General features: G+C 41.7%; 1 protein-coding gene across 14 annotated transcripts in view; it reads left to right on the top strand.

Annotated features, from left to right (window-relative positions):
* Positions 1–24,358, top strand: part of Ppp6r3 (protein phosphatase 6 regulatory subunit 3) — a 123,562-nt gene that overhangs the window by 39,293 nt on the left and 59,911 nt on the right. For 13 of the 14 annotated variants that reach the window (XM_031389100.1, XM_031389099.1, XM_031389098.1 and 10 more), the window contains 4 exons: positions 11,266–11,498; positions 15,801–15,987; positions 19,188–19,325; positions 22,404–22,469. In XM_031389100.1, the coding sequence (XP_031244960.1) occupies positions 11,272–11,498; positions 15,801–15,987; positions 19,188–19,325; positions 22,404–22,469 (618 nt within the window). In that variant the 5' untranslated portion in view covers positions 11,266–11,271. The remainder of the gene's footprint in view (positions 1–11,265; positions 11,499–15,800; positions 15,988–19,187; positions 19,326–22,403; positions 22,470–24,358) is intronic. The other variant, XM_031389089.1, reaches the window with a different exon arrangement.

Here is a 24,358-nt window from a genome sequence, read left to right as displayed (position 1 = left end):
TTCTTTCACCTTTAACATTACATTTTTAAGTTACATTTTTATTCACTTATTCTGTTGTGTTTCTCAGTATGCATGTGTGGGGATCAGAGGCCAACTTGTGGAAGTCAGTTCTGCCCACCTGTGATGTGAGTTCCAGGAATCAAAGGCTTGGCAGCAAATGCCCTTACTCCTCTGATCCTCTGGACAGGCTTTTTTGTGCTGTTCCTGCTATGCCTCTTGTCTGGGTGTAGGCACTTCCTCTCTCCTGTTTGGCTTGTCTGTTAATACCACCAGTCCTTCCTGGTGGGTCAGAATTTTGGAGAGTATTGGATGTTTTGATGGAAAGCTTTCATTTCTTCTCCTACATGTGTTCACCCCTATTCTGGCATGTGCAGCTTTCCTTCCCCTCAGAATAATCCATACCATTTTTGAAGGCCTTTGTTCCTTTTTTCTCTCGTAAGTTTCTGAGAGACCCTTGCTCTTAGTCTGCCATTGCTCTTACTTACCCCTTTCCTTTCCAGTCTAACCTCAGTTTAAAACAAAACCAAGAATCTCCTATTCCTATTATGAGTAGCTCATTCTTCTTGTACATGTCACTGTTGCTTTTGAAGTTCTGCAAAACAGAAACAGCTTCCCATGTCTGGTTGTGGGCTGTTTAATGATATTTCCAACACCCACAGACCATGTATCTGACAGCGGTTCCCTAGGAGTGTATTAACCAGTGACATCACGCTATCTGAGTTTGTGATGTTCTCAAAATGACAAAATTGCCTAATGTAATGCTTCTTAGACAGCACCCCTTGGAAGGGGATTCTGGCTGTTCATTCAAGTTGAACATGCATATTTATAGAGGAACAAACTATAGTACTTGAAATATTTGAATTAGTTGAGAAAAAGTAAGTCTGGATTTTTCTTGGTTGTAGTTAACTTTTTCCTTTTCTTTTTTCTACTCCCCAGACTCCCTTTACTCCTCTCCTTTGTTTTTTGTTTTTATGTTTTTCTTTTAAAGAGATGGAGTCTCTTAATGTTCAGGCTGGTTCCATTCTCCCGGACTTAAGTAATTCTCCTGCTTCTAAGTAGCAGTGTGTGCTAACATGCTAGACTTTGTCATTTATGTATATGTGTATGTATGTATGTATGTATGTATGTATATGTTTATATTAATTTTATTTTCTGTGTTATTGTCTTGCCTGGATGTATGTACATGCCAGATGACTGAGGAGGTCAGAAGAGGGCACTGGATTCCCTTGAATTTGAGTTAAGAATGGCTGTGAACCACCATGTAGGTGCTGGGAATTGAACCTAGGTTCCCTAGAAGAGCAACAAGTACTCTTAACTGCTGATGTCACTCTCCAACCCCAATTATTTTATATGTAGGGTATTTCACCTACATGTATGTTTATGTGCCCCATGTATACCTGATGACTGCATAGACCAGAACAAGGGCATCACATTCTTTGAAACTAGAGTTACATACAGATAGATATGTGAGCCACTATGTGAATTGAACCCAAGTCCTGTGGAAGAGCTGTGTGATGAGACCTCCTGCTGCATTATTGTTCTTAGCATTGCATCAGTACATTTGGACCACGTTGTGTGGAGGCATCTGTTCTTTGAGCATTGTGTTTCCTAGGCAGTTAAGCATTGCATGGGTAAGCAGTAAGTTTGTCATTCAGTACTAAAGTGAAGTCAGGAATAAAAAGGGGAGACTAGGCTTCAACAAGGTTTGTTGGCAGTGAAGGGGGCATGGTAATTAGGAGAAACCTTGGTTTGTTTTGAGTTGAGCCATTGCAGAATCTTCTCTGGACTGAGCCCTTTTGGGTCAGGCTCTGTTCTCCCCCCTCTCTGTAGTAACACATCAATACTAACTCAGCTTCAGTGTGTCTGGAAAGTCATTGTCCTCTCCCATCCACTAGTGTTTCTGAAAGTCAGAAAAGTAATGTGTGTGGTCCCTACTGTCAATGATATGGTATCTGTTTTTCTCACTAAACTCTTGTATCTTTCTGGTTCCGTAGCAAACCTGAGCTGTGGTGCATTCATGCTGAGCTCTTCAAGGCCTGGCCTTGCCTTGCCTTTTCTCTTTCTGCCTTCTGGTCCTTGAGGCTTGTTTCCCTGCTACAGGGTTGCTGAAGCCTTGTGGGTCTCCTTTCTCTCTATCTTTGCAATTAGATCTGGAACACTTTCTTTCTACTATATACCCACTACCTCTTGAGTATGGGGTCATAAGCATATATTACTTATATCCTTGGCTCCACTCCTTTTTGAGGCTTATTTTTATAATGGACTCCCGTGGCAGACTGGCTTCCACAGAGCATCTTTGCTGTGTAGTAAGCTTGGAGGTTTTACTTCCTTTGTCTGTTAAGGCTTTATGGGTCTTGTATTCTTCATCATTTATATTAGTCCTGTAGTATTGATGCGGTGTAAATTAGCATTTAAAAAGTTATATGTTGCTGGGTGTTTTCATCCCAGCCTTAGGGAGGCAGGGGTAGGTGGATCTCTATGGGTTCAAGGGCAGCCTGGTCTATAAATTGAGTTCCCAGACAGCCAGCAGAGAAATCCTGTCTCAAATAACAGTAACAACAAAGTTACATGGATTTAGTTCTTTTATTTCCTTTCTCAAAGGAAAGTAGGGATATCAACAATGTCCTGGTATACTTGGATATGACAAAGCTGGTTGCTTTTGACACCTTGAAGAAACTGTGTAAGAACCAATAATGGGCTATGAGTTTGTTCTGCTTTCTCAAAGAAAATGTCTTTTGGCCACTTTCCTGTAATCACAGAGTACTCCAGAGATGAAACCAGGGCAATGTGGAGTGTGAAGTCAGCCTGGCCTGTGTCTGGGGACTCTGTCTTGTCTCCTTACCACCCACTTCCAAAAAAGATAAGTACATTGTATTGGAGATGGAGAGGTGGTTCATCTAATGTCTTGTAGCTGACATTGCTGATCCCCATGCCTCTACCTCCCAAGGGCCAGGATTATAGGTATATCTTACTGTGCTTTGTCTCCATTGGCCTTTATATAGAAAAATTGTTAATAACTAACTTTGGCTTTGGAACAGTTGGAGGGACTATTTCAGTACTACAAGAGGATCTTTGATTAGTGACTGCAACAATCTTAAATGAGTCAGGGTCTCATTGTTGCACAGTACAGTATGGTAGATGACATGTGGCTCTTGAGAACTTCAAATTGAGAAGTCTAATTTGCATGTGCTATACAGGTGTAAAATATACATTGGATTTCCACAGGCTTCTTACTTTTATTTTTGTGTGTGTATATGTGTGGCTGTGTAAGGACAGTTTGGGGTGTCATTTCCCAGGAATCACCTTGTTTCAAGACAAGATCTCTTGCTGCTCTGATACTTGGTGATTAAGCTAGGTGGGCTGACTGAGAAGCCCCATGGATTCACCTTTCCTGGCCTCTCAGTGCTGGGATTATAAACACATACCACTGGGCTCTTTTACTTGGATTCTGTTGTAGAAAGTATTTAATCTCTGCCTGAGGTTTCTACCCTGCCTTTGTTATTTAAATGCCCAGATGAAAGACACACACAACCTTTATATTTACAATAAGCCATAAACAACATAAGAGCTGGGCAGATACAATTTTCTGTTTTTAGAATATAATTTTTTACAGATACCAAAGTTATTACTTACTATGTTTCATCTGGGCTGCTCTTAACTCTATTGGACAGCCCTAGGGTCACGTTCTCTTGACTCCTACCCCATGGGGGCTTCTTCTTTCTTATCTCTCACTTTCTTCTTCCTCTTGGTCCCCTCCGATTCCTAAGCCCATGAAACCTAAACCCCACTTATGTCTCTTCTGCACAGCTATTGGCAGTTGGCATCTTTATTTACCAATCAGAAATAACTTGAGTCCAAGGTATATGTTCAGACTCTCTTATCTGAGACAACAATGTCTTGGGGGTCCCCATACTTTGTATTATAATAGATGGTGAAAGACCAAACTTCAAGAAGGTGCTGTGGGTTCAACTCAGATCTTCATGTTTATATAACAAGCAAACTTTATTTACTCAACTGTCTTCCTAGACCTCTCTTAAACCTTTCTGATGTGGCTACTAAAAACTTAGACGTGGCTCACATGATAGGTATCACTCGTGGCTAGGAGTGAAAGGAGACTTGGGATGCATATGGATGGGTTTGACTTGGAAGTGTGTGTGTCCATGTTTTAGAAAACATGTAAGAGTACATACAACTGGAGTTTTAAAATATTCCCTTCATAACACCCTTTAAATCAATGTTAAAAGTTTTGGACACATCTTGTCTTTTGAGGTTTTCCTATGTGTTACTTGGGCAGAAGCATTCACTCCTATTTCTGTATTGTTTGTTTGTTGCGCTCCAGGTGTTTGGGAGTTGTCCTAGCAATATTACTGCAAGCCTGGTGAATTTGCTCTGATGTTCTCCTTGGACTTGGCATCATAAGGACTACAGTGGGGCTAATTCTGAAATGATGCAGACAGATTTGGCTGGGCTGGCAGGTTACTGTGCAGTCTCACAGAACCCTGTGCTTGGGGCTTTCTTTAATGCTTTACTGTTGGCTTCTTGAAATCGTCACCATCTTGAGTTGTTTTTGGAGACAGCATTTTTGTTATGTGTCCAGACAGTCTTGGGTATAAGCTGTCACACAGGGCAGGGTATGGACTGAGAGTTTGGCAGAACCCCACTTCCTCTTCCTGCAGAGAAAAGTGCTCAGCCGAAGCAGAGTTCTTCAGAGAGATGGTGTAGTTCTTGTTATTCCTGCAGTTCACAGTTCATTCATAGTGCAGCCATCAGCAGTTTCTCTTTTCAGAGAAACTAAGAGCTGCTGGTAGTATGCATTTTAAATTTAGCATTTGGTGTCATTGTTCCTCTTTGTGCCTCTTTGGACAGTCATATGGCGTGTAGCTCCTATATAAACACAGTCCCTTGCATTAGTATGCTTTTCATGGTTATGTATTTAAATATGTTTACAAAAATAAAAGCTAAATAATTGATCCTTAGTTGTGCCTTTGAATAACAGTTGATGGGCAATATCCTATCAGGTAGATAATAAGAGTCTCAGGCCAGAGCTTTTCTTTCTTGAGTCAGAAATCAGACTGTGTTTTACAAAACCTCCTTGCCCATAAGGGTTTGGGAGCATGCTCTAAGCTCCCAAGTGGAGCATTGTTGGCATATTGATAAACAGTGGCTTCTTTTGCAATACATTCCAGCTGCGCTCAATTCCCACAATCAGTTAGTGTGATGAGCTACTAAGGCTTTAAAGTGTTGAGATGAAGTCTCAGGACTTGCAAGCTCCAGCAGCCCTGCAGCTGGCAGTAGAATCCAGGTCTCTGTGAATACTTAATGGCACTGAAGAGGTTCCTATTGCTGTGATGAAACACCATGACCAAAAAGCAATTTGGGGAGAAAAGGATTTGTTTAGCTTACACTTCTGTATTGCTGTTGATCATCAAAGGAAGGAAGTCAGGACAGGAACTCAAACAGGGCAGGAACCTGAAGGTAGGATCTGATGGCCATGGAGGGTACTGCTTACTGGCCTGCTTTCTTTTTTTTTTTTTTAAAGATTTATTTTATTGTTTATTACGTGTAAGTACACTGTAGCTGTCCTCAGACACCCCAGAAGAGGGCATCAGTTCTCATTACAGGTGGTTGTGAGCCACCATGTGGTTGCTGGGATTTGAACTCAGGACCTTTGAAAGAGCAGTCAGTGCTCTTAATCACTGAGCCATCTCTCCAGCCCCCGGCCTGCTTTCTTTTAGAACCCAGGACTGCCAACCCAGGGATGGAACCAGCAACCATCAGTCGCTAATTCAGATAATGCCTTACAGACAGATCTTATGGAGGTTTCCTTCCTGTTAGATAACTCTACTTTATGTATCAAATTGACATAAAACTAGCCCACACAAAGGTCTGTTGTTACTTGGTATAAGCACATGATTGTTGGCCAGCCATGCTTAAATTTCTTGGATGTATTGGTGTTGTGTGAGCAGGACCTTGCAGAGTCTACAGACAGACTGGTGTTCTCACATCTTCTGTAGATGATGCCCCATGTCTCCCAGACAGTCAGTGCTGACACACTGTGAAATGAAATGAAGTGCTCGTGTCCTAGGTTGCCTTGCACAGCCAACCTTGGTAGTATGAAATTAGTGTAACAATCTTAATGGATCTGTAATTAAAGCCTCACTCTTAGATGAATAGGTTTATTCAAGAGAAGGGTCCATTAACTGTCTTGTGTAGATAGATGGCAGTTTTCACTATGGGATGAAGAAGACCAGTAGAGATCATCTGCGGGGTCAGGTGACTCCCTGGTGACTTGATTGCTTAAAATATCTAGTTCTTTCATGGGGATAAAGCATTTTTAAACTTCTTGGTTCAATTTGTAAAAGAAGCCTAGGATTGGTAAAAAGGAGGTACCCTGGTCTCTCACAAACACTTCACCTTGCTGGCCAGCCTTCGTAGGGGAGATTGAATTCCTATTTATCCATAAGTAAGTGCGGATTTTAAGTATGTACATATGGCCAGGCAGTGGTGGTGCACGCCTTTAATCCCAGCACTTGGGAGGCAGAGGCAGGCGGATTTCTGAGTTCGAGGTCAGCCTGGTCTGCAGAGTGAGTTCCAGGACAGCCAGGGCTACACAGAGAAACCCAGAAACAGAGATAAACAACAACAACAGAAAAAATATGTTCATGTGTCCTGCAAGTACTTTGTTAGGTCAGTGATGGTGCACACCTGTCACCCTAGCACTTTCTAGACGGGGGCTTGAGGAGCAGTTGAAGGGAAGGTCAGTGTCAGCTACATAGTGAGCCTGGGCTGAATGAGACCCTGTCTCAACTGTTATCTCCCCCACCCACAATATTTTTTGGTTTGTTTTTATTGTTATTAATTCTGACTCTAGTTTTTATGGCAAATCTTAGTTTGTGTTGGTCTTAAGATCCCTTGCTATGTAGCCCAAGCTAGTCTAAAGCTTAGAGTCTTGGTCTTGGCTTTCTAAGTGCTGTGATTATTATAAGTCTTCAGGCTACCTTCCCTGTTTTTTGTTTTTGAGGCAGAGTCCCTGCAGCTTGGTCTCAAACTCACAGAGCTCTGGACATCTCTGCCCATCTGAATAGTTACACTTTTTTAAAAACTGCATTTTACCTGAGGGGGTGGTAATTGAACTTTATAACTATTATTTTGTATCTAGCTTCACTTTTCTTCAAAGGGTACCAACCCAGGGCCAATTAGCTTACCAGTGCTGGTTATGTCCATTTGGCTTGCTACAAAATAGGTGATGTTTGCCAGGCGTTTACCATGCCTGCATTTTGGTGTTGAGATAGTGAAGTGTGCACCATGTGGAGAACATTCACTGTGGTGGAAGTACATATTTCCATGTTCTGAACTGTTGGGTGTGGTGATGAAGGACTCAATCATTTTACAATAAATGCTAAAAAAGTTTCCTTTTCTTTGTATTAAATTTTATGTTTAAAATAGTTTATATTTAGATGAGTACTTCAAAACAGTTTAGGGTTATGGGATTAGAAGACTAGGCCAGTAGGAAGGCCATTATAGCCCTGCTGGACACTGGGCATATTGTTTCAAGTGGTTTGTAACAGCCTGGACAAGGATTGGGTCTCTAGGTAGCTTCCTACCGTGTGTCAATTTGAGAATTAAAAACCTCTTTTTGCTTTAACTTACATAAGCTTTTAGGGCAAAGCAGAATGTAAGTGGGGGTTTGAGGGGGGATTTATGTAGGTTTTCTGATTAATGGCATAGTATAGTAGTTTGTCATCTACCCAGTACCTACCTGTGTATGCAGCTGGATGCCATCCTACGCCTGGGGGTACCCAGGAGGGTAGAGCAAGGTAGCTGCACAGCTGCAGCAGGACAGATTGGGGCCTTTGGGGTAGATAGATGCCTGGATGGGTTCAGGAGATATTAGAATACAGCTGTCAGGAGGAACTTCTTACAGGTCAGAAGACACTGGACTTTCTGTGAATGACCGGATAGTAAATACTTTAGGTTTTGTGGGCCATAGATGATCTCTGTCACATTCCTTTCTCCAGTTCTATCCTTCCTTCAAACCTGACCCTATTAAAAATTGTCAAAACCATTTTTAATTGGCAGGTGGTGGGATGGGTTGGGTGTGTTGACTAACCCACCCTGTTCTTATTTTATTGTAACTAATCAGTCTTTTTCAAAATCCTATATTTGATGCATTTCCCTATTAAGAATATGATTTGGGCAGTTTCACTTGGTGTGGTAAATCTACTTGGTTTATAATCTAGAGCTATAACTGCAGTTTGCAGCCATCTATAGCAAACTTTGTGCTCTAAGTTCTTTTGATAGGGTCTTGGGCAGCCTGGGAGGACCTTGAATCTTTTGTCCCATAACTCTGGAGTAGTGAAGCTGTAAAAATACACTTTTAAAAAGTTTGTGATTTTAAAGGTTTACAAATAAACGAATAGCAGCTACTCTCGGAGAAGATTTTACTGATGATGAGACTTCGTGCCCCTAAAAAAGGATAGCCTCTCCCCTTTCTCTTTGGGAATATAAAAAAGAAAAGCTCCTCTTGTGTCCCATCCCCTTTTAAAAATTATTTTTTATTTCATGTACATTGGTGTTTTGTTTCATGCATGTTTGTCTGAGGGTGTCTGATCCCCTATAACTGGAGTTAGAGACAGTTGTGAGCTCCTGTGTGAGTAGTGGGAAATGAACCCAGGTCCTCTGAAGAACAGCCAGTGCTCTTAATGGCTGAGCCATCTCTCTATCATTCCCCCCCCCATCCCCCAGCTCCTTTCTCCTATCATATTATCTTCTGGTACTGCTTGTGCTTGTTGGCTGATGAGGGTAAAATGACATGGGTTTTGTTTGTTTTGACCATTTCCCCCAAATCTGAAAAACAAAGCAGTATATATATATGTCTTAAGGTTTCCTTCTATTGCCCTTTTCAGACTGGTTTTCTGTTACTGGTTGCCGTTTTTGCAATGACTTCCCAATCAGAACTAGATTAGCATTGCATTTAAATCATGCAGCTGCTTAAATACCTTCTGCTGCTTGCCAGGGTTCTTCTATATGTTCATTTCTGCATCCTGTCATAGCTGAGAAAGGTCACTCACTTGCTTGTGTGCTTGTTGCATCTGTGTTGGGAGCTGCGTTTCTCTGGCATGTTGTCATGTTGTATGCATAGGGAAAGGTTGTGCTTCTCTGGGGGCCTCTGCCTTGTTTCCTCCTGTAGAGCTGTGTGGTCTGCTTTCCCACCTCACTCCACCCCTCAGGTATCCCTCTCTAGTGAGGTGTTTGAATCTGGGTCATGTGAACTGTGCAGCTGCTGTTTGTCCCTTCCTTGGCTCTCAGTCTTCTTGTGATTCAAGACTGTGAGCAGACTTAAGTGTCATAAACTGACTTTGGTAATACTTGATATTTGGCAGTATTGCTTTATGAAACTGTTCCCTAAGGTTTCTTGAAGTTTCTTTTTTCTTTTTGTTTTTCTTTTAAAGATTTATTTATTTTATGTGTATGAGTACACTGTAGCTGTACGGATGGCCATGAGCCATCATGTGTGTGGCTGCTGGGAATTGAACTCAGGACCTCTGCTGACCCTGCTCGCTCCGGCCCCGCTCGCTCCACCCCCTTGCTCTGGTGTAATTCACTGTAGCTGTCTTCAGATGCACCAGAAGAGGGTGTCCAACCTCATTATGGGTGGTTGTGAGCCACCATGTGGTTGCTGGGATCAGAACTCAGGACCTTCGGAAGAGCACTCAAACTCAGTGCTCTTCCTGCTGAGCCATCTTGCCAGACCCTTGAATTTTCTTAATGAGGTTGCTTGTTGGACAGTCAGGCCGAGCACCTGTCATGTGAAGTGGACCCTCCTCTGAACAAACGTACTGTGCACAGCCCTCTTTTCAGCTCTCATTCTTGGGTCAGTCAGTTACTATGACTGTGAGTATAGTTTGCCTCTATAATTCCTCTTATTTTTATTTTATTTTATTATTTGTTTTTGTTTTTGTTTTTTGTTTTTGTTTTTTGTTTTTGTTGTTGTTTTTTGAGACAGGGTTTCTCTGTGTAGCCCCGGCTGTCATCAGAATTCACTCTGTAGACCAAGTTGGTCTCAAACTGAGCCCCACCCATTTGTTTCCTTAGTGCTGGACTTGAAGGCATGTGTCATCACACCTTGCTAAATTTTCTACTTTTAAAGAAAAGTATTTTGAGGTAAATGTTCTTGAGGACATTGAGCATGGGTGATTTAGCAAAACACACAGGTATAAAGGTAGACCTGGCCAGGCAGTGGTGGTGCATGCCTTTAATCCCAGCACTTGGGAGGCAGAAGCAGGTGGATTTCTGAGTTCGAGGCCAGCCTGGTCTACAAAGTGAGTTCCAGGACAAGCCAGGGCTACACAGAGAAACCCTGTCTCGAAAAAAAGAAGAGGAAGAAGAAGACAACTCAGAAAAGCTAATTCTTTCTACCCTCGAGTCTTAGGTATGGAACTCTGGTCTTTAGGCTAGTCAACAAGCTCCTTTTCTGCTGAGCCATGTTGCTCTCCCTCTGCATTCTTTTTTGTGCATTTATTTTTTGAGACGGGGCCTCTGTATGGAATCCTGGTAATCACACAGAGATCCTTTCACATCTTCCTCCAGAGTGATGGGATTAAAGGTGCAGGTTACCATGCCTAGCCAGCATAAAAATTCTGAATGAATTTCTTCTGAATGAATTACTTCTTTACCTCTTTTTGTGACAGGTTCTTGCTGTGTGGCTCAGGCTGGCCAAGAACTTGTGATCCTCCTGCCTTACTCTTGAAAATTTTAGAATTTTGGGTATGTGCCAGCCTGGCTTGAATGAATTGCTTTTACAGGTTAAAATCATTTCAAGCTTTTGTATTTAGCATTTTCAACATTTTAGCCAACTAAAAATATTTTCTGGGATGGAGTGATAGCATCTAATTTGGATTCCCAGCAACCACTTGTGGCTCACAAACATCTGTTAGCTCCAGTCACAGAGCATCCACCAGCCTCTTCTGGCTCACATGACCATTCCATGCAGCTCACGCACATAGGGAATAAAAATAAGTAACGTTTTTAAAAAGTCTAAAAAGAAAGTTAATAAATTCTTTTAAAAAGTTTTTTTTTTCTGAGAAGAAAAAAAATCCTGCCAGTGTTACTCATTAAGAAATCATTTTGTAGGTTCAGTGTGAAACTGCTTTATTTTTGTGTCAATGCCAAGTTGATATTGTAGACCAAAATTGAACCGAAATTCAGTTTGTGGAAAATTAGTAAAGCTGGAATTTTATGAAAATCTTTCTTCCTCTCATTTAGAACAGCATGTTTTGGAAATTTGATCTTCACTCATCATCCCACATAGACACGCTTCTAGAGAGAGAAGATGTGACACTGAAGGAGCTAATGGATGAGGAGGACGTCCTACAGGAATGTAAAGCACAGAACCGCAAGCTCATAGAGTTTCTGTTAAAAGCAGAATGTCTGGAAGACTTAGTCTCATTCATTATAGAAGAGCCACCTCAAGACATGGATGAGAAGATCCGATACAAGTAGGAAAATGGCGTCTTTACCTTAGGGTGGGGTAGAAAATGATTACTTTTGCTGTTTAAGAATTCTCTAGAGACACTGTCACCATTGACAAATTAAGATAGTCAAGAGCTACAGGCTTTATGGGGCACACAGTCAACTCCAGTGAGTCACAGTCATCTAAAACATTCTGAATCTTCGCCAGAAGTACAACATGCTTTATAATTGACAAACAAACTTCTCATAAAAGATATTCCAGCTAAGTGTCTTTTCAGCTTTCCAGATAGGAAGCCAGAAGAATCACTGGCTAAGATTGCCTAAAGGTTTAGTTGGAGCTTGGGTTTTAAGAGCATTGCTCAAATAGTAAGGCCAGCCCTTCCTTGCATGAGTTTGAGGTGTGGGTTGTGTGGGTTGTGTGGGTCTTGGTGAACAGCAGTGAAGCTATATTTAGGCAGGAAATGACATAATAAAACAGAGTGGGTTTACCTCCTGTGGCTAGTTCAACTGAATCTGCATACAAACAGCATGGCACAGTAAATGAGAGTCCTTTATTGTTGTCACTTCTTTGGGAACACTGAGCATGTTCATGGGCATGTTAATAATTGGGGTTACAGTTATTTCCATATCCAACATTGTTGAAGTGATCCACATCCCTCACACTGAAAATAGAGAATCCCTTCAGAAACAAACCAGTTATGATCCATTAAATAGACAGCAGAGTGTCAGGAATCATGATATTAGAAGCTGCCCTTCCTGCCTCAGACTGGCCTTATTTAGATTTTTTTTTTTTTTTCTTTTTCTTCTGGGAGAGAATAATGCTGTCAGCAAAGTACTTCTTGATTCTTGATACTTTTAAACTTATTGTAGATTGGGTTCTTGAGGCCCTGTTTTCCTCTAGTCTTCAAGATTGACACTCAACAATCAGTGAAGACTGGTGTCTTATAAAGGAAGAAAAACATGTATAGCATAAAAATAATGTGTCTCTGTTCTTTTGAACACTTTGCTGCTTTGGAATTCCTAGCACAGTGAGCTAACATTTATGTTAGATAGAACCTATCCAGGTCAGAGGTGGCGGTGATGTGGTAGTAGGTCCAGAATAGTGGGCCTGCACTCAAGCCACCTGGAGTGGTATGGCCCTCTATTTATATAAGCTGTGAGCAGACAAGTGGTTTCCCTTCTTGGGTTTGTCTTCACATTCTGGATGAAGTTACTTGTTCTAATGCCACATGCTTTGTGAAGTGCATACTTGCTAAAAAGAAAGGCTGCTTGGTGGATCTGAAAGCTTGGCAGTGATGGTGCTCTGTGTTGCTGTACTGTGTTTGAAGCTGTAAGAGCAGGCAACCTCTCTCACACAGCCGCCTGGCTGTACCAGTAGGATGGTGCCATTTAGAGGAGCAGGAGTTGAGTTGGGTGGAGCAGTACTTTATCTACTATGCCTCTGGCCCAAGCAAAGCCACTATTGGGGTGAAATGTACCTTGGGTGACTGAACCATCTGTATTAGCATGGAGGGCTTTTTAGAAGGAATTCAAGACTTTTTCAGGGTTAAGATAGTTGTGGTCTGGGTGAGCCAGAGTAAGAAGTAAAATCATAGTTTGTCAGAGAAGCTCTCTAGAGCAGAAAGCAGGCTGGCACAGCTGAAGTTCATGGGAGGAGGGATTCTGGAGGAAGCCTTTGCTTGGAGCCATGAAGGAACTGAGTTCATTGTTATTGTAAGTGTTTGAAAGGAACAGCCAGGCCAAAGGTATAGAAGCCCTAATGTACACAAGTATTTATTTCTATACCCTAAGAGCAATAGGGCAACCTCATGACTAGAGGTGAGCAGGAAGCCATCTAAGGCTTTGAGCAGTGACTGTTGTTCTTGTTCACTCTGCCTACTCTGTGGGTCTAGACACTGTGGGACTGGAGTAGAAAGGAAAGGTGACGTAAGAAGCAGTAGTGATCAGCATGGAAAAGTCTCAGTAACCTTTTGGAGAACAGTGGTTAGGATCTAGACATATAAAATGAAGTTGGAACTGAAGGAGCCTTCTTGGTGTGAGGTTGAGAGGGAAGATTGTGAACGACGGACTATTGGAGTTTTACCTAGAATAAGTGATGGTGGAATAGCTGCGACATTAAGGATAGATGTCAAGAGAAATGTTGGGCATTTGGCTTCAGCTTTGTCAAGTTTGAGATGCCTGGTTGGCATAAAGTAGAGACAGGGAATGATAGCAGGTGAACGGGTACCATGTGAAAGTATGGAGTTAGCTGAGGTCACCTATGGAGCTGATGGAGGCTGTTAACTGGATCAAGGTTGTATACAGGGACTCAGGAATAGCCAGAGCAAGAGGAAATCAGGTAGGGGATACTACCCAGAAAACCACTGAAGAAAGGCTTCAAGGAGGAAAGAGACCATGATCAGATATTGCTGCTATATATATGATTCCCCGAGTTTGCATATGGCGGTATCAATCCCATTGATTGGGGTCCTGAGAGCCTGGCTGAAATGGCTCTGAAGAAGAGTGAAAGACAAGCCAAGACATCTCTTTCAGGTCACTTCTCAGCAAAAGAGCAAGAGAACGCATGGTAGCCAAAGGCAGATATGGAGGCAGGAGAGGTGTAGCTGTTTTATTTGTTTTCCTAAATAGAAGGAATGGTGATCTGTGTGTACACTATCAGGAGTGATGCAATAAAGAGGAAGCCATGTCAGCCAAAGGAGGGAGCTGTCTAGTAATGCCTGTACTATAGCACCTAGGGGGAATTAGCAGAGTCTCTGCAGTTTATCCTAGAACAGTGGTTCTCAGCCTGTGGTTCATGACCCTTTTGGGGTAGAGATGACCCTTTCATAGGTTCATAGTTTCCTAAGACTGTTGAGGTAGTTGGCAGTTCAGAGAGCATGAAGATTTACTGCCTGGTTTTCAGAGTGAGTGGTCTGGCTGTCAGAGACAAACATGGTTGAGCTTGCAGGTTTTTATGAAGCTGTGAGGAGTTATATGCAGAGCAGATTCCAGCTATCTGTGGGCCCATGGCCTAATGAGTGAGATCACAATGAAGAATGACAGTGGGCTGGGTTCTTGCCTGTCCCTAGCTTCACAAGATTTTAGATGACTCTAAATGGTTTTTAAAATGTTATTTACTAATTATATTAGTTATTAATATGCCCAGACAGCTCCCCAGTAATCAAGCAGAGTCCTATGGATTTTTAAATCAGCTTTAGCACCATTACTGGGCAAATTACCCCTAATCTATCTTTCTGTAGACTAGACTCTTAATTCTCCAGCTGCTCTCCCCAAGTACTTGTTTGAGACTTGCTGGGGTTTTATTACTGCTCCATCAGTCCATCTTCAAGGTATTCCACTTGGCCACATCTAATGGAGACCTCCTGTTCTCTCCTCCTTTTGTCTTCTTCTTTCTTTGTGGTCCCTACCTGCTATCCTCAGCCTGCTAACTGAAACTTCACCTATTCTTCTCAGTAATTGGCTATAGCCCCACTAATTTAACCAATAGCTTTAAATTGGGGAGCAATGTTTATACAACAAAATCTGGTGTATATGAGAATCTGCTCATCACTGGCAATTAGATCTTGGGGTTCAGAATTTAGCATTTGTGTACACAGCACCAGATCAACCCCTAACAGAAGGCTCTTATCTAAAGCATAGGTGTGTATAGCACTCTTCCCTCATCCCCTAGTACCTCAGGCTGATGTCCTGTTTGCCCCTTCTGTATACCTTGATGAGTGTTTTCTTTAGATGGGGTGGAGACTGAATGCTTGATAGTTTATCAGAATTTTATCATGTAACTTGTACCCACCTAAACTAAGCTCCTGGACCTTGACTTGTCTCAGGGTTCGCCACTTCTCCATCCACATGGGCTGTGTCGGGACACTGCACCCTCACTGAGAAGGTCTGCTGTTAAAATGTGTCATACTTGACTCTTGAATCCTGTTCGTGCACTGTAGTTGTGTTGAAACAGACACAAAATCTTTTTTTTTTTTTTTAAATCTGTGTATATGAGTGCTCTGTCTTCATTCACACACACTCAGGAATCAGATCCCATTACAGATGGTTGTAAGCCATGTGGTTGCTAGGACTTGAGCTCAGGACTTCTAGAAGAACAGCCAGTGCTCTTAACCTCTGAGTCATCACTCTTGATTTAAAGACAATTTTTTAGACAAAGTATAAAATGCCTTTTAACTTAGAGGTGGATGGAATGGATTGAAGGTGCTCTTAATTCCTTGTAGATGGTTTTGATGATTTGATAGAATTTTAGGAGACCTTCCTGATGTGTGCTATACTTAATGTGATCAACTGTTTCTGTTAGATGATAATGTAATGTCCTGTTCTTCTAGGTATCCAAATATATCTTGTGAGTTGCTCACATCTGATGTTTCCCAGATGAATGATAGACTGGGGGAAGATGAGTCCTTGCTAATGAAATTGTATAGCTTCCTCCTAAATGAGTCCCCCTTGAACCCACTACTCGCCAGTTTCTTCAGCAAGGTGCTAAGTATTCTTATCAGCAGAAAACCAGAACAGGTAAATACTGTTTTCAAAGGTAAGTGTCTGGGCTGTGCATCCTCAAGGTGATGCCAGGAACTTTGCTATAGTGTTCTGAGTGTGCCTGGCATCCATTTTCTTCAAGAGTGTGTTTAGGTCTTTAGCAATCTGAGCAACCTTGGTTTACACATTAAGGAGTATTTCTCCTTTGATATACTCTTTGAAGGGCTTCAGCTCTGTTTGTTAGCATACTTTGATTTCTTCTCTGGACACATAATCAGAAGATTTTTGTGAGAGTAGCAGGTTGAATCTGAGTACATATCTAATGACACTTTGGATTTAACAGTTGGCTTTGCTTAGTTGTTCCCTAATGGCGATCTCAAGAGAAGCTAGAATCAGGTATTCCTGAAAATGAATTCCTGACTAGTGCCTTTTACACTTTGGTAATTTATTTTAGCTTAGATACCTGTAAGCCCTTGTGTCTCAGCAGTTCCTAGTCTATTACACTGGATAAAGGTACACACCTCAATATTCTTAAAGATACCCTTGACACCTTTTTTCCTCCTAATTCAGATTTATATGGAAATGCCATTTCCCAAGGAGTGGTTCACCAAGTGTGACCTTTGGATCAGTGTCACCAGCATCACCTGAGAACTTTTTCTTTTTAAGCATTGCTATGCAGGAGTTTTGACAGTGAGGGTTTCTAGCACATCTTTCAGTTCATGCTGTTGCCTGCTAGAATTGGAGAACCATTTCTCTAGGGGATATTGTTGTGAAAGGGTTCAAGAGCTCACTTTCAAGAAACAGCCAGAACAGAAGATGCTTAGTGGAAGCTGACAGATTATCAGTTGCAGCAAACAGAGATGAACATGGGAAAGCCAGTCAGACCTAGTATTCTTCATGGTGGACATTAGTCTCCAGTTACTTGGTCTTGTTCTGTGGGCGGCACACATGAAAGGACCAAAGCTATTTTGGGCCCATTATGTTCTGTTCTCTGTTAAGTCTGGGTCCACATTTTATTTTAGAAGGATGGTGTTCTTTTTGTTCAGGTAAGGCTTTTATTTGAATAGGGCAACTTTCCCAAGTGTGTTGGAGGAAGATCCTTTGCCTTGAGTCACAATCCCCAAGTTATGATCTCAGTAGTGTAGACTGTCTCCCATTCTGCCCTCCACTAAGAAATCAAAGTATCATTGGCAATTGCAAGCCATCACATACCCCTGGCTCAGTAGTTCAGAGATGGTGCCTCCATTAGTAAGGCATGCTTCATTATGTTTTTATCTTATATCTGCTGTTGCCACCCAGGCTGATGAGCTATGATTTCTGGTGTATATAAGATAAACCATGAAAATATGTGAAGACTTTCTGAATCTCTGTGTTATTGACACCAAGGCTCAGAGTCAGTTCTGTTATCTGACAATGATAATGTGTGTCAATTGAACCCTGAATGAAGAGTCCTGTCACCTGGTTGCTCCTTGTCTCTCCAGAGAGGAGTCCTTGGATGATAATGAGAGTACAGCAGTGTTGCTTGTATAGCTGCTTTTGTCTTTTGACAAAAGCTTGTTTCCTGTTGCTTGGTAGTGTTGGTCAGGACTTAGGCACTGCCAGTGATGACAAAAGTCCACATTCACGTGGCATAATCAGAAAGGTACTATTAAGCCTCTAGAACAGGGTGTCCAAATGTTGGCAGTGTTGAGTGGTTCTAAAAGCCTTGTGATCCATGCTGTATTGTTCATAGCACCAGCTAAGGTTTGTGCCTGTAGGTTCTAGGACCAGTGTTTCGGCCATGAAATGATGGTGTAGTTTGGCCATGTGTGACCTTTTCCTCCTCTTACCCTTCCTTTCAAAGGCTTCTGTAGGACTCAGCTGTGAATGGCATGGCTGCCACTCCTTGAAGAAGTGTATCTGTTTGGCATCATTGTCTACACAAACAGTATAGTGACCCACTTTGAAGTTACTTAGCAGTTGTAGTTCTAGCTGTTCTGGCTGTTAAGCTTCTTTGTGCAGCTCACCAGAAGTCCTGTGACTCTCATGGCATGCAGATCTTAGTTTAAATACCAGGACAGATTCCTTTTAGTTGTAGAAGATACTAACATGTCTGAGCCTAGGATTTCTCATCTAGAACAATGAATCTTCACCTTTCAGGGCTTAGTGAAAATTTGTGGCAGAACAAAACAAAAAAACAACCCTACTGGGCTGGAGAGATGGCTCAGTGGTTAAAAGACAAACAAAATACTACTTTTCGAAGCTCTCCTAGGACATGTGGTGGGGTTTTAATAGATGCTGTGGGCTCACAGACACAAATAAGAAGACATAGAAAGCGGTAGAGGACAGAGCATCATTTCCATTTCGAGTTCTTTCCCACTCAGCACAGCCCCTTCTTCCTAACCTCCTCTTGTTAGTCATACATGCAGCAATGCAGCCTAAATCACTTTTGACCAGGCAAGTTAGCTACTTAGAAACATCTTTGAATCTCCCTTCTTTTAAAATGGTCTGCATTTTAATTTTAAGTCTAATAGGATTGTTTCATAAAGCAGTATATATATTTTTATTTTATTTTTTTTTTTTTTAAGATTTATTTATTATATGTAAGTACACTGTAGCTGTCTTCAGACGCACCAGAAGATGGTGTCAGATCTCATTACAGGTGGTTGTAGTTGCTGGGATTTGAACTCTGGACCTTTGAAAGAGCAGACAATGCTTTTAACCTACTGAGCCATCTCGCCAGCCCCTAAATGTTTGTTTTATTTTATGTATATGGGTGTTTTGTCTACATGTATGTACATCATATATATGTATGGTGCCCACCAAGGCCAGAAAAGGGTGTTGAATCCCCCAAAACTGTAGTCACAGGTGGTTGTGAGCCACCACGTGTGTGCTGGGAATTGAACCTGAGTGTTGTAGAATAGCAGCCAGTGCTCTTAATTGCTGGATCATCTCCAGCCCCAAATAGTATGTTTTTTAGCTGTTTGTAGGTTTGTAGATAGCTGTTCTTAGGGAATGAACAATGAAAATAAGCAGAAGGCAAAAGGTTCAGTCAGCTTTATTTGTAATGGGGATAAATGTCAGTTTAGGAGATGACTTTATTTAAGGATTTTGAATATTGCAATTGTTAATTGATGTACTTGCTGATTAAGTACCTGCCTGCTCTTAAGCTACCTGGCAGGATTTGAGGAATGTTGGTCATTCTAGATTGTATGTCTGAAGTTACACATCTTTCAGTTTGATTTGTTTTCCTCTAGATTGTGGATTTCTTGAAAAAGAAGCGTGATTTTGTGGATCTCATTATAAAGCACATAGGAACTTCTGCTATCATGGATTTGTTGCTCAGGCTCTTGACATGTATTGAGCCTCCACAGCCCAGGCAAGATGTTCTGAATGTGAGTAGAGATTTGAACTGCTGGGAGTGCTGTTTTGTGGGCCACTGGGCTCCTGTGTGCTGGGGGAATCCTACAGGATGAGGGGTCTGGGGATGAGGCAAGGAGGTGGTTGTCCCAATACAGACAAGATCAGGTTTTAATTTTATTTTATTTCTTTGAGACTGGTCTCTCCTTGTGACCCTGATTGTATTGGAGCTCACTGTATAGGCAGAGCTAGTCTCAAAGTCAGAGATAAGACTCTATGCCTTCCAAGTGCTGGAATTAAAAGCATGTGCAACCACACCCAGCTGAGATTCAGACTTTATAGGACTAGGGCTCAGGATGTATATAGATCCCTAGATCTAGCAGATACTGTGTTATTTGCCCTTTGCTGGTTGGTTTGTTCCATTGACAATGAGTGACCTGGGGATTTATCATAAGCTGGGTCTATATATAAGCAGGACAAGGTTTTCTAAGAGTGTGCCCCGCCTTGTATGAGAGTGTCAAACTGGAAGAGTCGGGTTGCATGAAAGGGGCCTGCTTTTAAGTTCAGACAGTTTAGGATATGTGCAGTTTGAGTAGATAGATGTCTTACGTAAAACTGGACTTGAGGGAGGTTTGGATAATCTGAATATAAGGCTTTCCCTGGGTCCTTACCCTTGCCTTCTGGAACCATATCTTAATTGATCCCCAGCCTCTTGTGGTTGCACATGCCCGTATTGCCGGCACTCTGTAGGTTGAGGCAGGAGGATTTTAAAGTTCTAGATAGCTTGGCCCACATAATGACATCCTGTCTCAAAAGAAAGGAAGCCTGTATCTCATTGAAAAAGAGTTTCATTGAAAATTGTATTTTTAAAGACTTAAGGGATCAAACCAAGAAAGAAGGTCTATGAAAGGAAGATTTGCTGAGGATTGTCCACTGTAGGGCACAAACTACTATAATGCCCCATCATGCTTTCTTTATTTGATAGGTCAGGGCTATATCTGGTTACTTAGGTAACCAGCTGAGTACTGCAAGCTGGTGCCATGGGACTCGCTACTTTTGTGTGTCTTCTTTTGTGTGTAGATCTGTGTAGAACTGGGTCTTTTATCAAAAGGGGTTCAAAATTCTGGCAAAGACTACTAGAGCAAGAGTGATGATGGGTTGATACACCGGGAAGTCTTATCAGTATGGTTTGCTGTAATAGCACTACTCCTCTGGTTACTTCTGAGTTGAAAATTTTAGGGCCTATTTCTAAAGAGCTGTGTTTTGGGGGAGAGCTGTGTGATTAGTAGTGGGAGAACAGGTTAGTGGCAAATTCCTTAAAATCTTTTTATTTTTTCTTTTAAGATTTATTTATTTATTTTATGTATACAAGTGTTCTGTTTTCATGAACACCAGATGAGGGAATCAGACTCCATTACAGATGGTTGTGCGCTACCATGTGGTTGCTGGGAATTGAACTCAGTACCTCTGGAAGAACAGCCAGTGCTCCTAACTGCTTAGCGATCTCTTCAACTGCTTTTTTCCCCACGTGTAAGAGGTTTATTTGAGAGGAAGAGAGGGGGCAGTAATGGAGAAAGAGGAGGGATGGAAGGAGGGAGGGAGGGAGGGAGAGAGAAAGAGAGAGAGAGAGAAAGAGAGAGAGAGAGAGAGAGAAAGAGAGAGAGAGAGAGCTTCAACCGCTTTTTTAAAGTCTTTAAGGTCACAGGTACTTGTCAATAGCTATGCAGAGATAGAAGTTCAAAACTGGTTAGCTCACCAAATGTCCTGGTCTTTCTCATGGTCAGGAGTCATATACTCTAGGGCATTACTATCAGAGTGTAGCCTCAGGTAATACTGTGGGAACTTCATCCCATACCCAGTAATTTCTGGGAGATTTATAAAATTAGTTCTTAGGTTTATGAAAGTGTTAAATGTATTTGTAAAATAGATCTTAAGGGCCAATAAGACAGCTCAATGGATAATGGCACCCATTACCGAACCTTTTCATTTGAGTTCTAGTCATAGAACCTACAAGATGTAAAGAACCCTCTCCTACAGGACATCCTGTCCTCCATACATATGCTGTAGCACACAAGTACACACACAAAACAATTAAATGTAATAAAACATAGCAGTTGGGTGGCTTCTGTTACAGACCTGCCCATTGCCCCTTGATATATTTCCTGTAAAGAGCTAGAGATAGCATCAGGGATTTGTCTCTCTGCCTTTATCAAATTGTATTTGGCTTCTTGCCCTCAACCCCATTCTCTTCAACCTTTGGAGGTCAGATGGCCTTTCTCAGTACTGAACTGCCCTATATTCTATGGTGTTTTGGACCTTTAAGGAGCTGATATTAAGCTTGCTGGATTATCCTTTATCATTATTATTCTTTCATTCTGATCCCTTCTGTTTTTGTTCACCGCATCTCATGTAGAGTTACAAAGAGATTGTTATGGTTCCAGCAGCCTTACCTTTGAGACAGGCAGGTGACTATCATCTGCTTTTAAGCTGCCTCAGTCTGACCCTAATATTTCCTGTAGAGAATTTGGTTTGGATATCTAACCACGCCCTTCCATTTTCCTTCCTTTCTCCTTTCCTCCCTAAGACAGGATTTCTTGTGTATCCCGGCCTGTCCTGGGACTCTCTCTAGACCAGGCTGACCTGGACTCAGATTCTGCCTCTGCCAGTGCTTGGATTAAAGGCATACATTACTACCTCCCAGCTTAAAAACACCTTTTCCTCTTGGATTCTCCTAACCTAATGACTTGGTACTAAGTGTTTTCAGTTCATCTGAAGTTCAGAGCTGACACTCTCCTAGAGTTAGTATGCACTTGCTCTCAGTATTGAAAGTATAGCTATGTAAATGTTGAATATCTGGTAGTCACCATCATTGAGTGTTGTCTGAGTGGATGGCTATTGGGACTTGGAGTTCTTGGTGAATCTAGTCATTCTTGAAATGGTATATTCACTGCATTTTCCTTGGGGGACTTTTTAATTTTCTGTAGTGTTCAAAGTCCAGAGAAACCTGTAAATTCTACTTAAAGTGTGATGGCTATTTCCAGTATGTTAATCTTCACTGGGGCTTGAGCAGGAGCCACTCGTTGCTATGATCACTTCTACAATGTGTTTTGCAGTGGCTAAATGAGGAGAGAATTATCCAGAGACTTGTGGAAATAGTTCACCCATCGCAAGAAGAAGATGTAAGTTCTCTTACACAACTTATTTTTTCATATAAAAACTGTTCATTCACCACAGAATTACATGTGTATATGTAAACGGAATCAGAGGGGTTGTGTAGAACACTGATAACCTGCTATTCTTGAGTTGTGAGGAGCAGAAGAACACTATCTCCTTCCCAGAGGTGGGTCATGCTAATAAACCTGCTTTACTAGTGATAAATCTCTATCCACAGTGATTTTCCTTTTATACCTGCTTTTATCTTAGATGATGGGGCTACATCTACATCTTGAGAAGTCTGACTAAAACTTAGTAGGCATCACAAGTTTTGGTGAAACCTAACACCACTGAACCTAACAGCGATTTCATAGTCTTGTTCCTGACCTTGACAGTCAAAGTGGTTCAACCTGGGTATGGAGGCTAGAGACAGCCATTGTGACAGTGCACCCTGTCCCATCTGCTCACCTCCTTCCCTGGTTCTGGAGATCAGACACAGATGTGGCAGTGGGTCTGAAGCTTGAGTTGGCTATTCCACATTGAACCCTGTCTTGAGAGGTCAGAATTTATATCTCTGAGGTCTATAGCATCACTTCTCAAGAATCACATCAAGGTATATGAGATTATCCAAAGTCAGCTATTATGTGTAGACATAACAGCTTCATAATACGTTTAACCTCATGTCCATGTAGGAGTTGGTTTTAGGGTGATTCAGAGTGTGTTCAGGCCTTAGGTCTTCCTCTCATGCTTCTGGATTGCTGGTTAGATTGGGAAGTAAGCAGTATGGATAAGCAAGGGCAGAAGAAAACAGCCAAAGATTATTTTTTTATTCAAGGGTGGTTTTCTGTAGAGGTGGATTTACTCTCTGTTTTAATAGTCTGCTTAAAAAGTTTTTATGCATCTTTAGCAATGGCATAGTGGCTAAATGCACTTACTGCTACTGCAGAAGACCTGGTTTCAGTTCCCAACACTCACCTAAAAGGCTATAACTATCTCTCAGTTTAAAGGGTTCTGATACTCTTCCAAGTTTTTTTAAGCACCAGGCACATACATGGTTCATATATACATACATACATACATATGTTGTACATACAAAGTAAAAATTAATCTTAAAACATTTTTTATGGCTAGAGCTGATCTAAGAAATATTCTTTACTTCTCCACCATCCTGTCTTGGGATTGTGGAATACATACTCCTTATGGTAGCTGCTATTGTTGCCAGAGTTGGTATTGTTCATACATTCCAGGGGTGTATGCTTGGTGCTAAGGGAGAACTCTGGTGCAAGAACTCTTGGGCTTATTGGATACTAATTTCTTCCCCTCTTGGTAGGAGGAGCTCAGTCATTCCAGGAGCTCTCAGTTCCTAGGGGCCTGGCCAATGCTGGTAGTAGAGAGTGATGACATACACAGAGTTGGCTTCTTTTCTTTGTAGGGGTTGCTTTCCATAAATAAGCTTGTTCTTCACTATTCTTGAGCAGATTGATTTCTTACAAGGCTTTCCACTTGTCTGTAGAGTCCATCAGAAACTATAAAGGAGAGGCTAAGTCTTAGAAATTTTTAATTTTCTGTGTATGGGTGTTTTGCCTGTGTGTTTCATTTCTCTGGAAAGACAGGCCCAATGCTGCTCATTTAAGTCCATGTTTAGTTTTATAAGAAACCTTTCTAGGTTACTGTCCTCTGATTTTCTTCTCCAGTATGCTTGACCTGACCCTTTTTTTAAAATAATACTTTTAGATTTTTTTTTTAATGTGGGTGTTTTACCTGCATGTATGTATGCGCATTACACACATGTCTGGTCACCTTGGAGGCCTGAAGAGGGTATCCAGTCCCCTAGGGCTAGAGTTACCGATGGTTGTGAACCACCACGAGGGTGCTGGGAATCAGATCTGGGTCCTTGGGAGAGGAGTCAGTACCC

Source organism: Mastomys coucha, unplaced genomic scaffold, assembly GCF_008632895.1.
Source record: "Mastomys coucha isolate ucsf_1 unplaced genomic scaffold, UCSF_Mcou_1 pScaffold21, whole genome shotgun sequence".
Taxonomy (NCBI): domain Eukaryota; kingdom Metazoa; phylum Chordata; class Mammalia; order Rodentia; family Muridae; genus Mastomys; species Mastomys coucha.
This window is presented reverse-complemented; position numbering and strand designations above follow the sequence as displayed.